Here is a 16529-nt window from a genome sequence, read left to right as displayed (position 1 = left end):
CCTGTGTGTGTATGCCGTAAAGTGCAATGTTCTGGACCAAAACCAGAACGAGCAGCACTGACATTAGCTTTACCACCAGAACTCAGAAAAGAGAAAGTGGGCAATCGTTTCACTTAAATGTAATGTTTTCACGTAAGAATCATTTGTGGCCAACAGTGAGTGGCCCTCACCCTAACCCAAATGTCTTAGGAAAGGTCTGAAATGTAGTTTTGAGTGTTTGCACATTAGCTGAAAGGAAAGGCACTCCCAGGCACTGCCATAAACTGCCAGATGTTCCAATGAGTGATGGTTTGGTGTGATGTGTGCATAAGAATGAGGAACAGATAGAGGAGGGAGTGGCACATATTAGAGCTGAAGCTGGGGCAATGGTACAATTACAGAGACAAGACAAGAGAGAGGGAGATGTGCTTCGAGAAATAAATCAAGCCAAATGTTTGTCTTTAAATCTGATGAATTATTTACACCACATTTACTGTGTAGTGCAGTTTGAACCCTGCTCAGCACTAGTCCTCGTGATGCTTTCCTGACACCGACTGCCTTTGTGTGATCTTAAAATGACCACAAGCCTGGAGTGCTGTTGGTTTTATTTTTCACTGGTGTGTGTAGTGTTACTGCAGGAATAGGAGCAATGATCTAAGGTGGTGTAAAGTGATGACCAACTGCTCCTGGTGCAGCCTGAGTGATGAGAAAAACAAATAGTTTCTGGTGAGGAGACGCCACTCCTGTAAATCTCTTTCTAATACCCTGCAGTTATGTTGTTCCCCCACGCAACAATAACTCACAAAGCATCCAATAGTCGCTTCTCATAGGATGCTGTTAGATAAAGTCATTACTGAAATACCCAGAGGATTTTTTTCACAACCAGACAGACTCACTCACAAACACACAGCATAGGTTTAAACATTACACTTATTGAGCCTCACGCACACATTTTTTCAGTTGACACACAAAACAATAACAATGAAATAACGCAGCGAGAAACAGGCGCATGATTCTGTGTCTGTAGTGGAGTTGACCACATGCAGCTGGTTTGCCATTCACAGCCACTCATACACTCACAGGCAGCAATTATCACTCTATCCCCACTATCCATCCAGTCATCTGCAGGGCAGACAAGCCCATTCAGTTCGAAACTAATATTTAGTGGAGCTGTCACACAGACTGTAATCGCACCCCGTTTGCCAACTCTGCAAAAAGGAGGTTGTTTACTTCACCTCTGAATGAAGTCTTGAGATATTAATCTTAGCACAGTAATAGGTTTGTATTCAGAGCAACAATAACCCAGAATGACCTCTCGGCTATAAATGTGCTAATGAGAGAATGTAATGAGTCTTGGTCCAAGTGGATTTCCCCCACCTGAGGCTTGTCTCTTAATAAAGCTCTGTGAGTGTGTGTGTGTGTGTGTGTGTGTGGTGTGTTTGTGTTTATTATTTATGTTGTTTATGAGTTTTGGAGTACATAGATGCTATTTTAGACTGACTTCTTCTCAATTTATCTCCACTTGAAAAAGGTCCAGTGTTTAAGATTTAGGTGATTTTTTTTTCCTATTTGGCACCAATGGAAGAATAAAATTATTGTTTTTATTTTTGAGTGGAGTGTACACTCATCTGAGTGTATGAATTGGTGTTTTCATTACCAAAAGAATGAACCCTTTATAGTCAAAACAGGCAGGTCTTCTCTACAGAGGCTGCCATGTTTTTAACGGATAAACATTACACCTTTTAAGCTTTAATGGTAACTGAAGGCTACCATAGGTTCTCCTACATGCTTGGAAGGGATGGGTGAAGTGAGACACATTCAGCTGCAACATGTAACTTCCAGAGCATATGATAGTATCATCGGTTTACAGCAAGTTTGTGTCATCGAACATCACTCACCGGAGTAACAAAAGACAAGTATACGCAAAAACAAGTGTATACTTGCTCATTTGGAACAGAAGTATTAGACATGTATACATTTGGTAGCACTGTCATTAGTCCCTGTTAGCTGTTAAGTTTTAAGATCCTAATGTTTTGCACAGATGAACACAGAGATTAATGTCACTTTATCCCTCTGGTTTGTACTACGATCAAATTTATTTTCATATTTCTTGTTGCCTCTTTCTCATTTTTCCGTCAGCTACACCAATCAGCATGAGCCTTTCAACTGCCACTCTCCCCACTGCATTAAGCTTTGCTCATTTTCAACAGTCAAACCTCATTTCACAGCATGAAGTCTACTTGCGGGCAGAAATGGAGACTTTGAAAAGGCCCAACACTCTCCGTATTCTTCCAGGTTGCCCCATCGCTTGCCGTGAAATCTCTCAGATACAAAACGGTTAAAGTAAGACGCAAAGTATGTGCTTTGAAGTAAGCCTAAGAAAAGAGAAAAAGTGTTTATGGGCAAGACTCTTTGCTTGGCAGCCATCTTGGCAATGCCATTGGGAAGAGGAAAAAAAAAAGACTAGACTTCTATGTAAATGCAGAGGAAGTGAGTCAAAACTGCACTGTCACTGGCGCATTAAAGCCTGGTTTATTCTCCATCACTTGAAGCTCGCCTCTCTTTTCCAGCACCACCACAATTTTCTCGCGCCGCAGGCACCAACATATTTTGTCACGGGTGAAGTGATTACCAGTCACCATCTCCATTTAGACATTTCATTTTCCAGTGTTTCCCTTTAGCTCAAAATCTCTTCCCTCTCAATTATATCAACAACTTCATCACATCCATCAATTATCAACACTGTGAGAAAGCACACCTGTATACAAATATACATGCTGACACTACCAATAATTATGATAGTGTAAATTGGTAACGCAAAGAGCCAGGTGTAGGTGTGCGATTACAGGGAGTTAAGTTCAAGTGACTATTATCAAAGGTGTTCAGTGATGGAGTACAAATCAGTCTACATATAAAATATCCAAAGAAATCTGATAATAAAGAACAGAATGAGGCTTAACATGCTTTTTTCCCATGAGTTATACTGCTATTACACACGCACAAGGTTTCACAACAACGGCCTCTTTTACAGCTCAATCTAGACCATCATGACCTGTCACACACTCAGTCATTGCCTATTGCTTCGTCCTTCACATGAGGGTCACGGGGACACGGGGAGCCGATCCCAGCTGACATAGGGCGAAAGGAGGAGTACACCCTGGACAGGTCACCAGTCCATTGCAGGGCCAACATTTAGAGACCAACAACTACAGTCAATTTTGAGTGTCCAGTTAACCTCTACATGTTTTTGTACTTGTGTGAGTCAACTGGAGTAACCAGAGAATGACCACAGGCACACCGGGACAACATGTAAACACCGCACTGAAAGGCCCTTGGTCGAACCAGGATTCAAACTGGTGACTTCTTGCTGTGAGACAACAGTGCATGACCCTGTCACTGTCACGTCATAATCCTTACAACTAATCTTCAAATATCTGCAGTTCATAAGTGGAGAGATTATTAAACATGTGTCGAGGCAGTTTTTAAACGAAAGGTCAAGAAATTTAGCCAAGAATTCTTTGTTTTAATTCTTACTCACGTTCTTGTCGTTCAGCTGCAGATTTAAGATCAAAATGTCCAAATTAAAACTTGGATGAGATGACTTCTTTTTGAGGTTTAATGACACAGGCTCTTAACATCATCTCCAGAGAGCAGTGCACTTCTAAGACATTTGAGATGATTGGTAAAACAAAAGGGAGCAGATGCAACAAACTGCAGGATCTCTTTCCGCTTTCCGCGGGGTAACAAACAAAACAAACCATGTTGTTATGTCAAATATCAGCCATTGGCTTCTAAAAACAGTAGAGGGAAGGAGATGACTAGAGTCAGATCATAAGGCCTGTTTTCATAACACACACTTTCCCTTCCCAGCAGGTGTGTGTCCATGATGTGTGTCTAAGGTCACTTCCAACACGCTCATCTTAAAGCTGCTGTTCACTAGAGAAGAAGAAAAATACGCTGTCTCTTACCTTTAGACGCGCACGTGTAGATGGATATTTGGAGTGTTGCATAACATAATCCAACGTTTCCTGGGAACAGCTCACACCATCTTCAAATATCTGAATCCCCAAAGCATGTGGAATAACATCCAAATCGCTCTTTGTAAACTCATTTTCCTCTCGTGTCCATTAAAATAATAATAAAAAAAGTACACAGCTGGACCTCTTCCGCAGCAAGATGTAAACTTACTGCAGCACAAACTCCTTTACTCACGAGCGAAAGCACAGAAAGAGAGCTCAATTCTTACAGTGTCTATACAGCAAAATTGAATAGTTTTTCCTTGGGCTTAATCAATATTCCAATTTCATTAAAATCCTTCCTTCGGTTTTTTTGTTATGCAGCTCACGGACAGACAAAAACAAAAAACATAACCTTCTTGGTGGAGTTAATGATAGAAAAACCAAGACCACAATAATAATAATGATATGTTCTGTTTATACAAAAACACTGCCAGCACTTGATAAGAATTAAATGGCACTTCTCCTTTCTCACATAAAGTGATAAGCTAATCACACATCGGGGGAATTTTGCACTTCAACACTTGGATTGGAGGAGCCAGGGATCTCAACATTTTGATTAGTGGTGATTAGTTTTGTTTCCTGCCGCAACATTAAACATTCATTTCAAATTAAACTTGTTCAAAACAGGTGTCAACAACATGTTTGCCGTGACCTCAATTTCCAGTAGAAAATCTAAATAAAATTGACTCAGTGCATTGCCAAGGAAGTAATTCTGAAACAAACAACAAACCTTATACAAATGTCCACAATCTACCGTGATATTGCCAATTCACTGCCATTGCTCCACCTAACCCTTACCCTCACAACTCTAATACATGTAAATCACAACATATATTATTTGATTTGTAGTTTAGGTTAGCTCGATATTTTTCCTAATACAAAATGACACACCTATGTTAATGTCTTCCAACCAAACTGAGGTTAGCTGTGAATGCTGTTGTTGTTGGTTAGTGGCTGCAGATACCATAGGGGGCTTTGGAGGGTCATATCCATTTCTACAGCAGGAGTGGATTCAGTGAAAAAAAGACTGGGTTTCCTATGTCTTGGGGGGGGGGGGGGGGGGATCATGTAGTCAGCATGTATGTAAACAAAAATAAGCAGTGAGTAATGTGTAGTGAGAAACTTATGTACTCTTAGTGTGGTGCATAATACTCACGATCCAAGCCGTTGATGTACTTCATGGATATCTCACAATGTCCCCACACGGCGCTGACAATGGGATACAACTTCTTGCCCTTCAGCCCTCGAAACGCCACTCCTAGATACTGTCCATCTACCATGAAGCTCAGGGTTCCTTCATCCATATCCAGAATCACGAGCAGGGAGTCCGGCGGTGTGAACGACTCCTCTGGCTCGAGAAAACATGGGTAAGATGGAAGTGAGCTGTGAGCCCGGTTCTTACTGTCATGATAGAGCCGGTTGCGTCCCAGATCCCAGCCCCAGGACTCACAGTCTGACCCCACCAACGCCGTGTACCCAACGGAGTGTAAAGGAGCTTCTGATGTTGCAACTCCAACTATTGCATGGGTGCCTCGCTGCCGAGAGGGCCAGTGGATCTTCCACACGTGAAGACCTCTTGTGTATCCGACATGCCCCCGAATGCAGTCTGTGCTCTGAGCGACCGGGTGCCGGTGAAATGTCAATTTATCTTCGTCTTTGATGAAAATGTTGAGCGAGCGGTCATCAGGGTTCCACGCGTGGCGGTGCTGGGTCTCTGGTCCAGCGCATGGCATGTCCAGCAGGAGATCCAGCCTGGGAGGTTTGGAGAAATCTGGGCCTCTTAGCGCCGGGTGCTGCCGGCGATGAGCCAAGGGCCGATAAGACGGGGAACCACCACTTTCCCCGCGACTGTCTACCGATTTTATCCCACCAGATATCTTCTGACCCATAGCTGTAGTGAAAGGGTTGGCAGAAGGAAGGGGGAGGGGGGGCGGTGCTTGAGCAGGTGGGTGCTGTGCTGTGTGGAGCTTGATGTTACCTCATCAATGCGGTGGAGCTGTGAGAGAGTTCCTAACTGGTGATGGTGGAGGGAGATGAAGGAGGAGGAGGTGATGAATGAAGATGTGTATGATCTGGTTTCATGCCACATATGTCTTCAGGAAGTCAGAGTGGGAGCTGCTCCTGTTAAGAAAACGGAGAGAAAAAAAAAAAATTAAAAGTAGGAATTAACAGCTGCTACTTTTCAACAAACAACAGTCTCGGGAATGAACTAGAAAAAGAACAAGAGATGCACAGAAAGATGATGATTAAAAGGGCACAGAGAGAGGAACAATGTTGGCAAAAAACGACTTTTTAAAAATGTTCACAGATTTTTTTTTCTGGCTTTGTTTTGATTGAAATAAACAGTGAACATAATGATGCATACACACACAATACACATTCCCTCTGACTCATTCTACATCCTCCCAACACACTCACGCAACAATACCAGTACAAGCATGGAGACAAACAAACATTCCCCCGTTGCGCAACACTGCTCACAGTGACACTAGGTAATGTCATTTTCTGCAAAGTCAGGCATTGAGTTTAAAAACCAAGACAACAGGAGAAAAACAAACACACAGGTAATGACTGACCTCCAAATCTCTGTGATAAACCAAACCACCCTGAGTTTATAGAAAGGTCACAGGTAGTCTGCTTATGTTCATTCAAAGTGACGGCAATTTCTGATAGTAACCACAGTTGATATTGTAGTTTCAAGTTTGAATATCAGTTCCATGGTGATGTCATTTTTAGTGGAATATGTAAGTTTCCTGTGTGGGTGTTTTAATTCAAAGTAAGCCAGTTTGATTCACTTTCAGTTTTGGTTCATGCCATCAATTTGGCTTATACATACATACGGTCTTCTCTTTTTAAGTGTCATACATACTGTATGACACTTAAAAAGAGAACACCGTTGTCTGCTATATAAAGCTGCCTTCTATTTGAAGGCAAATGCAGTTGTGATAAATGTATTCACAGAATCTAAAGGCAAAGCAAAGATGAGCTCTCTCACTAGTGGTTCAGTCTGTGGTTTAACTGGAGCAATCTCTTCCAGGAAAGCCAGCCGGTGCTTCCTGTTCACAGGAAGAGTCAGTCACACCATGAACAGACAGGGAAGTGGATGAGGAAAGTCTTGGTACACAAGCAACAAACCAGAACTTAATGGTTTTTTTTGTTTTTTTATGTGTACACTGAAATAATTGTCAGTAAGAGTGATAATGATTTATGTTTCAAACATTAACACTGCCTACAGATAAAAAAAAAAGAAGACAAATACTGTGGATACAGGTTTGAACCTAGTGTGAACCATTTCTTTCTCTAAAACGTGAAGTGCAGCAAAGTTATTGTTTTAATCAGTGAGTTTTTATTTTTAACCAGGTACAAAGTACACATATTTCTACCACCCCAGTCAGCCACCCCACCGCAGAGTGAGATCATGGTTTAATTCTGTGTACATTTCTCACACACACACTCACACACTGTCTCATTTAGAATGTTAGCATTTTCCCCAGCTGTATCTCTTTTATCTCACGCTTTAAATTAGGTAATTTGCTGGCGGGCAATGTGTGCTGCCACTCGGTTCACTCCTCAGCACACACACACACACACACTCACACATACGCACAGAAAGAGAGAGACTGCTTACTCAAGTGTGTGTCATCACAGCAGGTGGGTTAAGGGTGGACCGTGTACATGGAAGATTCCAGAGTTATCACTGCCGAACTTTAGCCAAAGAAAGCACCATCTAAACCCTGTGTGTGTACGTGCATGTTTGTGTCTCAGCTCCAGTTAATAACATTAAACTAGTCTATAAGAAGGAAGAAAGACAACATATGGACAGTAGTGTGCACCTGGTGTGTGGGCTGGCTTTATCTGGCTTCTCCTGCTGCCCTACTAACAAGCTCCAGTCACAAAAGCCCGTGTGTGAGTGTGTGCGTGTGTGCCTGCCTCAGACTGTCTTTCATTAAAAAGTATCCGACAAGCTGCGACTGGGCAGGCAGGGCTTTGAAGTCACACAATCACAGACTCACACACGGGCATAGGAAACCGCTGAGAAGCCTCTCACTCACACTCATGCACCACCCTCACGGAAAAAAGACCAGAGATGTTTGTGGGCTTTTCCACAAACATCCAGTTTAAGTTCTCTAGAGGATTCAGACCACTGTGTCTCAATGTGAACTCATGACTGAGGTTTTCTGTGTCGTGTTGAATACAGTAGCGTATATTGTTTATCTGTGATTGCTTGTTACTGTCTAAGTGGACCAGTCAAGGACAGCAAGTGACTTACAAGGCCCCAGAGAATCAGGACTAATGGCTTGACAATCAATCAACCTTCTTGTGCAGTTTCTTTTTACCCAATTCTTGCCAAGAAAAAAAAAGCATCAACCAATGAGCATTAGCGTTTTCTATTAATTATCTCAACCACAGACCCACAAGAACTTGACATAATCTTCCAGTTAGCTGATTGAGGCCCACCAGGAAGTAAGAATAATTATGGTGTATAGCAGCCAGGGGGCGACTCCACTGGTTGCAAAAATAAGTCTGATAAAGCATGGCGCATATGAGTGGGCGCCAGTGTGATTGACAGGTAGTATCGTCCAGGTGCTTGTTTGCAGGCTCTGAATTTCCAGTTGCAAAATGGGAGCTCATGGGTGATGTAACGACTGGTGACATTCTATTATACTCTATTTCATAAGCCAGAAAAGTTGAAATTTCATGTGAGCAACTAGAATGGCACTCAGTATAATGCCACCAAGGCTCAACAGTGCCCTTAAATATAATTAAGAACCATAACCTTTAAGCAATGTTCTGAATTTGCCCCTGTATCCAGATCCATACTTAATTTAATGTATTCTACCTTTGCTGAGGCAGGAAGGGAGAGAGAGAGATGGAGGGAATATTAATTTACCTGTAATCAAACATAAACATTCGTACCAAACATAACCTCCTTGGTATTTAATGTATATGTAATAAAAGAAAATGTAATTTGTCATGATAACATTGTTGATGTTAGTCATGTCATTCATGTTCAGGTGATCCCTTCTGTCCATAAACCTGTGAGGTCAAGGTCAGAGTGATGCAGTGTGGGAACTTAGAAACTGAATAAGTTGTGAAGTTTTAGTTTAAGCCTCATGTGGCAGGTGCAAATACAGAAGGTAACTCTCCACAAGAACAAACGTCCACAAACCTCCTTCAGGCATTTAATGAGAGGTTATGTGACATGAAATGTAAACAACAGGAACTAGGAACGTCTCAGCATGTTTCTTTAATGTGGAACGGGCCGATGTGCCTGACAACCAACAACACAAAACCAAACCCCCAACTCAGGGAGAATCTGTAGAAAACACAGAGGCGCATTTCCCCAAAATGTCACAGTAATATTTTAATTCTCCTTGCAGCAAAAAGTTTATAACCTTTAAAAAAAAACAAAAAACTTCATGACCTGCCACAGAGACACGAGGCACCATCATCAGAAAAACGGGCCGCACAATAAAAGATTTGATGAGCTGCAAATAAAACATTGTCGATTATCACACTCAGCAGCTTCGTCCTGAGATATTGAGGTGTGGGCCTTTTTCTCCCACTGGCTACAACTCGGCATTAGAAAATATCACAAGTGTGCAATATTTTTGCCTCACCTGTCCGGGGTCAGTGAACTCAAATGATTCCAGGCACTGTGAGCTCTGCTTTAAGAAAGTAATTCTTTTTTTTGTGTTAATATAAAACTTGCTCACATGGCTCAAGCTGGAAATTCAGCAAAACGGCACAGAAACTCAGCAGTGAGGAAACAATTTGTCATTTGACAAGAGGAAAAGGTCAAACTAAAGTCTCATTATACGAGTGATTGTCATTTTCCTCTTCCTTTTCGTTCTTCTTTTGCTTTTACTCACGGACGTCAACGTCATCTCCACCATTACATAACTCGTTTTAAACCACTGTGCCCTCGTTTGAACTTGGACTATTGTGCTAAATTACAGCAAATTTGCTTCATCCCTACGTGACATTTAAAAAAATGAATAACATCACAGTCACTTCTTCCCCTTTCCATTCCCCGGGAGGACATTTGGGCAAAATGGTGTATAAAAGCAGCTCTCACATGCACACACACATTCACAGTACAGTGTATCTCTTCATAGCAAACAGCTGTACCCACTAGATTAAACAAACTACCATCCTCTCTACATTGCTGACATTCATTCCTACTGAGGAAATCCCTGGGTAGCAGAAGCTGACTGAGGTAGACATAAACTGTACCATCTGGCTCCTAACATGATGTCAAAATACAGACAGAGAGTCCACACTGGGACTAGCACTCAGTAGGTCTTCTCTGGACTTAATAGGCTGCTGTAGAAGGACAAATCACCCGTCTCTCTTTTTTATACATCATCACCAATTTTCTGTCCTTTTTCCTCTACTTTCTTTCAGTTTGCCTCTGTCCTTTTGTCTCTGTACGTCTCTCTCTCTCTGTGTCTCATAAGCGCTGACATCCTATCAAGTGCTCTCTCAGGTCTGCCATCAAACGTCACGCCAAATGCCCCAGTGTCCACCAGGCAGCGATCAATGCAAACTCAGCAAGCAGGAAAAGCAAAGTCTGCAAAACACATTAGACATGCGACTTCTCAAACGGCTGCAACTTAACAGTATATCTATGCTCACTGACTGTCATAAACTCTCTCGCAAAGAAATTAAATTGACTATGTATGTGTTCTGGAAGGAATGACCTTTCTACTCCGGCTGACTGTTACATTTGCTCAGATTTCCCTGATGTATCACTTTTGTGAATTCCCACTCGAGCCGCTCCCTCCTTCTTCCATCACTCTGAACCCTTTACAAAAAAAGTCACCGTCTCCCTAATGAATCATGTTCCCTCCCGTGCGTCTTCGCTCTCTGCCTGCATCAGTCTCCTCTTCCCTTAAAATGAGCAATTCCACAATAAAAAAAAAATCCCTCATTTGTCGAAAATACCGAACTTCCCTTGTTTGTTATCTGGAAACTGAAACTGTGGCACACAGACACAGGTTGGCACAGGAATCCTTTTGAGGACTCACATTGACTTCTATTAACGTGGACAGAGTTATCCCTTAACTATAACCTTAAACCCGTAACCAATTAGTTTAAGGTGTGACAGAACATGCCCTCCCTTCCTGTGCTTTATATGTATTTTTGGTCCTCACAGAGATGCTTGTTAAAGTACACACATGCTCGCACGCGCACACACACACACACACACAATGTCAGCACCTAGCTCATGCTATGACACTTTAAAATCCATGGTGCCCTCAGGGAAGACCATTAGTGTTATAAAGTGATTGAGCACACCTTAACGGAGAAGCTGTTAATCTGCCTCTCACATATATGGATACAGACACACACGCACACACACACACGCACACACACACACGTATAAGGCCTTGGTGGGGCCATCAATAAAGCTCTCTGTAATTGCAGTAGATTCAGGTGGCAGATTCACAACCCTGGTAGCAGTGAAACTGAATCAAAGTCTGCCTGAATGTGACACGCTGCTGCATCATTAAAGCGACACAATGTAGGATTTCAGCCTTCGATTATTTTGATGGCACATCGACTCATAACAGGCCTGCATCGCCTGACTTGGCATTGAGTAACTTCTGGTTTCGGGTCCGTGCCATGAAAAATAACTATGTAATAATAATAAGATATAATAATGATAATATCTGTATAAAATGCTATAACAGGCTCCGTAACAAACGATACAGATGCTTTAACAGAACATCCAGCCTGCTTTCCCATGAGTCCTGCATTTAGCATCAGTAACACACACACACACACACACACAAAATCTATTTGGCCTACACGCTCTACAAATGTGTAGGTCTTCAGTGTTTGTACCCTGTTTTTTTCCTCATTGACCTTTTACTGAAGACTAGATGGTTACTGTGTTTACTCGTTGTGTGCAGGGCACTTTACGGCAGCTGCAATAGTCTGTTTCATCATTGTACGCCTCTTGTCCCGTGTGGCTAAAAATGCAATTGTATGAGCATTTGCAGCTTTTTTCTGTTTTAAATCATAGTGAATCAAACGTGGTTGGTTTGTAGACAGGTGGTCAAACAAAACAAGGATTTAAATGTGTCACTTTGGACTCTAGTGATGAGAAAAGTGCTTTTTTCTTTTGTATGTAGACTAAATTCCTTATTAAGTCAAATGACAATAAAGAGAACAGAACACTGACAATGTTGTTTTCCAGCGCAAAGCTCAAACATATGCCGTGTCTGACCTAAAGCTTACAGTTATAAAACTGCATCTTCACAATCTTGCACACGCAAACAGAGCGACAATGCAAAACCTACTCTACTCACTGTTCTCAAATGACAACCAGAGGAAGAGAGAGATGGTGTCTGAAGAGAGCGATTCTCTAAATAAAGTGACTGACTAAAAAAAGGCAGAGGCTGTGGTGGAGGAAGGTTGTGTGGCTCTGAGTGAAAACACGAGAGTGAGAGAGAACACAAACAATGGAAGAGATGGCAAGAGAGAGAAAGAGAAACGGGTCAGCAGCTGACAAAACAAAGGGATAAAGTCAGAAAGGAGAGCTGCTATCTCTCTATCCCAGGATAGACCACACAAATACACTGTCCCACCCCATATCCATAGACTAAACACAGCACAGTGTGAAAAGCAACTGTAGGCAGAGCGGAGTGAGCCGTCAGATTAGTGGTGTTTCAAACATATCGACAAACAGTGTGTTTAAAAATAGAAAGCGGGGGTCTATCCTATTATTGTGTATGAGCAGGGGAAATCCTTGGTTTAGAGCTTAGAACTCTGTATCTCTACCAAACAAAAGAGACACACACACACACACTAACACATGGGGTATCCCAGTCGGGCCAGCTGGGGCCTCAAGAACATTAAGAAAATTAAAGGTGACACAGGAGAAGGAGGAGGGAGAGAGGGAGGGAAGAGGAGCGGGTGAGTGTATGGTAGCATCCACTGGAGCATATGTAGACGCTCAATGCTTGAGAACGAATCGTCAAAAGATCGACAGCAGCAACAGCAATCATGTGAGCGGATTTTCCAAATGAAAAACTAATCACACTTACAGCTACTTTACCCCTGAGGCATATATCACAGCGGTGCACGGCATACACTTGTTCCACAACTCCAGAAATAGCAACAGTCCCTTGCACATACATACATACAGCACAGTACTTGGGTGATGACTGCATCAACACCACAGATTAAGACACTTACAGTGAATCTCCAGTGACTCCTCTCATGTCCCGATACGTGAAGCTGTTCAGCCCGAGTCCATGATCAAATCCAGACAACACAATCAAACTCCCAGAGCCAGCCGCCGGCAGCAAGAGAGCCAGAGCAGACCGGAGGAAGAGAAGACCATCAGTCTGACCGAGACTGAAAGAGAGACTCCCCCTTTCCTCAGAAGGCTGCCCACCTCTCCCTCCTCCACCCTTGTTCCCTCCCTCTTTTCCCTCCCTGGAGCTTATCTGTCCTGAGGCTATCACTTCTTGCCCACACCCCCTCCACCTTCCCCCAACACACTCCAACTCTAAAGTGTGTTTCCACAGCAGTGTTGTCACAGCCGTTGACAGCTCCAGCTCCGAATAGACTTTCAGCGTAAGTCCTGTTTCACTTCCCCTCCACTCTCTCTGAGAGCGTGAGGCAGAAAGACAGAGAGACAGAGAGAGAGAGAGAGAGAGAGCGAGAGAGACATGAAAGGCTGAAAGCCGATCCCCTCTGATCTCATCAAGCAAAGTTACCAACAGCAACCAGACAGTCAGGCAGCTGAGAGACACACCCAGTTCACCTCCCCTATCTCCCCTTCCCGACTCCCCCCCCTTCTTACAAAGCGCTCTCACTGAGCCAACAAACCGACCACCACCACATTTACAGTATGAGCTACATCTGCTCGAGTGGAGCACATCTAAGTCATCAAAGTGAGAAAAGCCCATCATGTCCTTTGTGTAACACAAATATTTGAAAAAAACAAATGTCAGTGTTAAAAGTTAGAAATTACAATAATTTGAAGGAAAAAAAGAAAAAACAAATTACTATGCTATATGGCTTTTTTCCAAAAATGTGAGATTATTGGCACGGAGTACAAGGCATTCCTTATTTCTTACGTTACATTGCTGCAGTTAAACGTGACATCCTGTGCTGTCTGAGCCATGACCTGCACTGTTTTGTTCTGCTCTCTGTTCTTTCCCGTCGTCATGCTGGATATTTGCCGGCATCTGCACATTACTGTGTAACTTGGCTCTGAGGTGATGTGATGACTAAGTTCATTTATCAGCCTGTTTACGCAGCAGCTACATCAGTCATTCACAAAGTCGGGGAAGTGAGGACAGCATGTGGACTCACACATGTTTTCTCTCTCTCTCTCCCTCTCTCTCTCTCCTACAACATTTCATCGCCATGTGACATTTAAAAACAAGCCATATGCCCACTCACACAAACACATTCAAACTGTTATGTGTGTACCTCCACATGTGCACATTTGTTTTGTTTGCACACACACACACACACACACACACACACACACACACGTGCACTCTGCAGACACAGACTTTAGTGTTTTGCAGCCATGCAGGGCTGATGGAGGCCCAGCCAGCTCACTTCCTGTATATATATTTCCTTTTCCCAGGACTGCTGCAACCACAAGGGAACTAAACTCTCCATAACATTTTATCATTACTATACCATTACATCACATGTCCACTAAGGTTTTCAAATGTAATATGCACTCGGGTAGAGTTGCAAAAGTATGCACTGGATGACATTTTGGGTTTTTTAGCCAGGTCCAGCAAATTCTGGTCTCTGCAGGTTGGCAACTGTGCAATTGTTTTTATGTGTTATTTTTCTGTGAGTTAAATAAAACAAAATGTATGCTTTAAAACTAGCGTAGACAGTCGTGTGGGCATAAACTTGACATCTCATCAAACAGTGCCAAATGTGAGGAGAGTCAGGTGAACTCAGTGCAGAGCAGAGCCAGATTATGTTGAACAGAACCAGGGGAATAATGGAAAGCAGTAGCAGCTACATTTTAACAAATTAGACACTGGACAAGCAAACACCTGCAACCTAAGGAAACAGGAAAAAACGAAATGAAACATCACATATCACATCTGAAGGCCCGACATAAGCAACTAACTTTAGTCTCCCTGCAGCCAGCGCCAGTGAAGGTTTACTTCATCAACTTGTATTGTACAAAACTGGCAAGCGTTCAAACACCACAAGCTGGATCCGCAGTGACTAACCAACATTCCATTTAGTACGCACTCAAATTGCAACATTTTGTGATTTGTTTAAATGTGTAATTCCTTAACCCAAGTGTTTTAGCATTACTACTTTAACACACACAGTTTTCACATTCAGTGGCAGGTACAACTGTCCCACTGTCAGCTTGTCCTTGTGTCACAGTGAGAGCAGCCCGCCATACAACCTTCACCCTGCTGCTGACACGGGTCAGCGACTGCTCTATTATGGACTGGGGACAAAATATGATAGGCTGGGTTTATTTTTCACGATCTTATCTTCTGTTATAACAGAGACGATAGGTTCCCGTTAAAAGGAACCATTTGGTACCATGGTACCCATTCCTACTTTCCTCCCATGCAGCTCTGCTCACAAAACAAACAGGAGTGTTTCCAAACAAAAACCAAAAAATCGAGTTAAAAATCCTTCATTCAAACACGGCTACTTGAATTGAATTAAGGTCGTGTTTGAACAAAGGCTTTTTGGCCAAATATTTGTGCTTGGAATTAAGCACCTTTCTCCTGTGTTGACCCTGTTCTTCAAGAGCACTTTCCTATAACTTGAGTCTGAATAAACTCAGCCAGTCCTCACATACACCACTACTCCCCTTTTCACCGTTTGTTTACCATAATATTGACCTTTGGTAAACTACAAACACACACCCACCCACACAGACGTAAAGCCCTTACCCTAACCCTTAAGCTAACTAGTTCCTCAGATATGAGGGTCTGCCTCATTAGGGCCAGGTTTTGGTCTCCATGGGTCCTTAAGAGGCAACAAATACAAACTCACTCATTATTCGAGACAGCAGCTGCTGTATGTCAATGGTTTTGAATGTTAGCAGTCAATGTAATATTAGCACAACACAAACAGGTATAGGGAGGAAGGGGATTTGAAGTGAGGTTAGAAGTCTGGCAAACAAGCAGCTGTGTGCACATAAAATAGGTTTAAACCTCTTGGTTATTCCACAATTTAACTGCAATCTTGCTTACTGCAGAAATCCATCAGTTGTCCCACAAAGGCCAATTTAAACGGTGTTCCTTTTAAATCCAAGATGAGCAATGGGAACATCTGGATTCGTGATACAAGACATGCACCAGTAGTTAAGGATTAGCAATTAAGACATTTTGTACATGACTCCATCCTGGGACTCATCTCATTATTTTATTACTTCTAATCATCACATCATCTTTGTGGAGACATGTTTAAAAATAAAAGAAAGAAGCAGTCCCCAGTTTATTTGACCATTTTAATAGTTTGTATATCTGTACCTAATTTTGATAATTATAACAGTTGCCAGTT

The 16529-nt window shown here is 42.5% G+C and overlaps 1 protein-coding gene across 2 annotated transcripts in view; it reads right to left on the bottom strand.

The window, feature by feature from the left end:
• The window catches only part of LOC131466621 (SPRY domain-containing SOCS box protein 4-like), a 59545-nt gene that overhangs the window by 26144 nt on the left and 16872 nt on the right, over positions 1-16529 (bottom strand). The window contains exons 1-2 of one of the 2 annotated variants that reach the window (XM_058640003.1): positions 13206-13455; positions 5155-6119 (exon numbers count right to left, since the gene is read on the bottom strand). In XM_058640003.1, the coding sequence (XP_058495986.1) occupies positions 5155-5887 (733 nt within the window). In that variant the 5' untranslated portion in view covers positions 5888-6119; positions 13206-13455. Of the gene's footprint in view, positions 1-5154; positions 6120-13205; positions 13456-16529 lie in introns of those variants that run through there. The other variant, XM_058640012.1, reaches the window with a different exon arrangement.

The sequence above is a fragment of the Solea solea genome, chromosome 1 (genome assembly GCF_958295425.1).
Source record: "Solea solea chromosome 1, fSolSol10.1, whole genome shotgun sequence".
In the NCBI taxonomy this organism is placed as follows: Eukaryota; Metazoa; Chordata; class Actinopteri; order Pleuronectiformes; family Soleidae; genus Solea; species Solea solea.
This window is presented reverse-complemented; position numbering and strand designations above follow the sequence as displayed.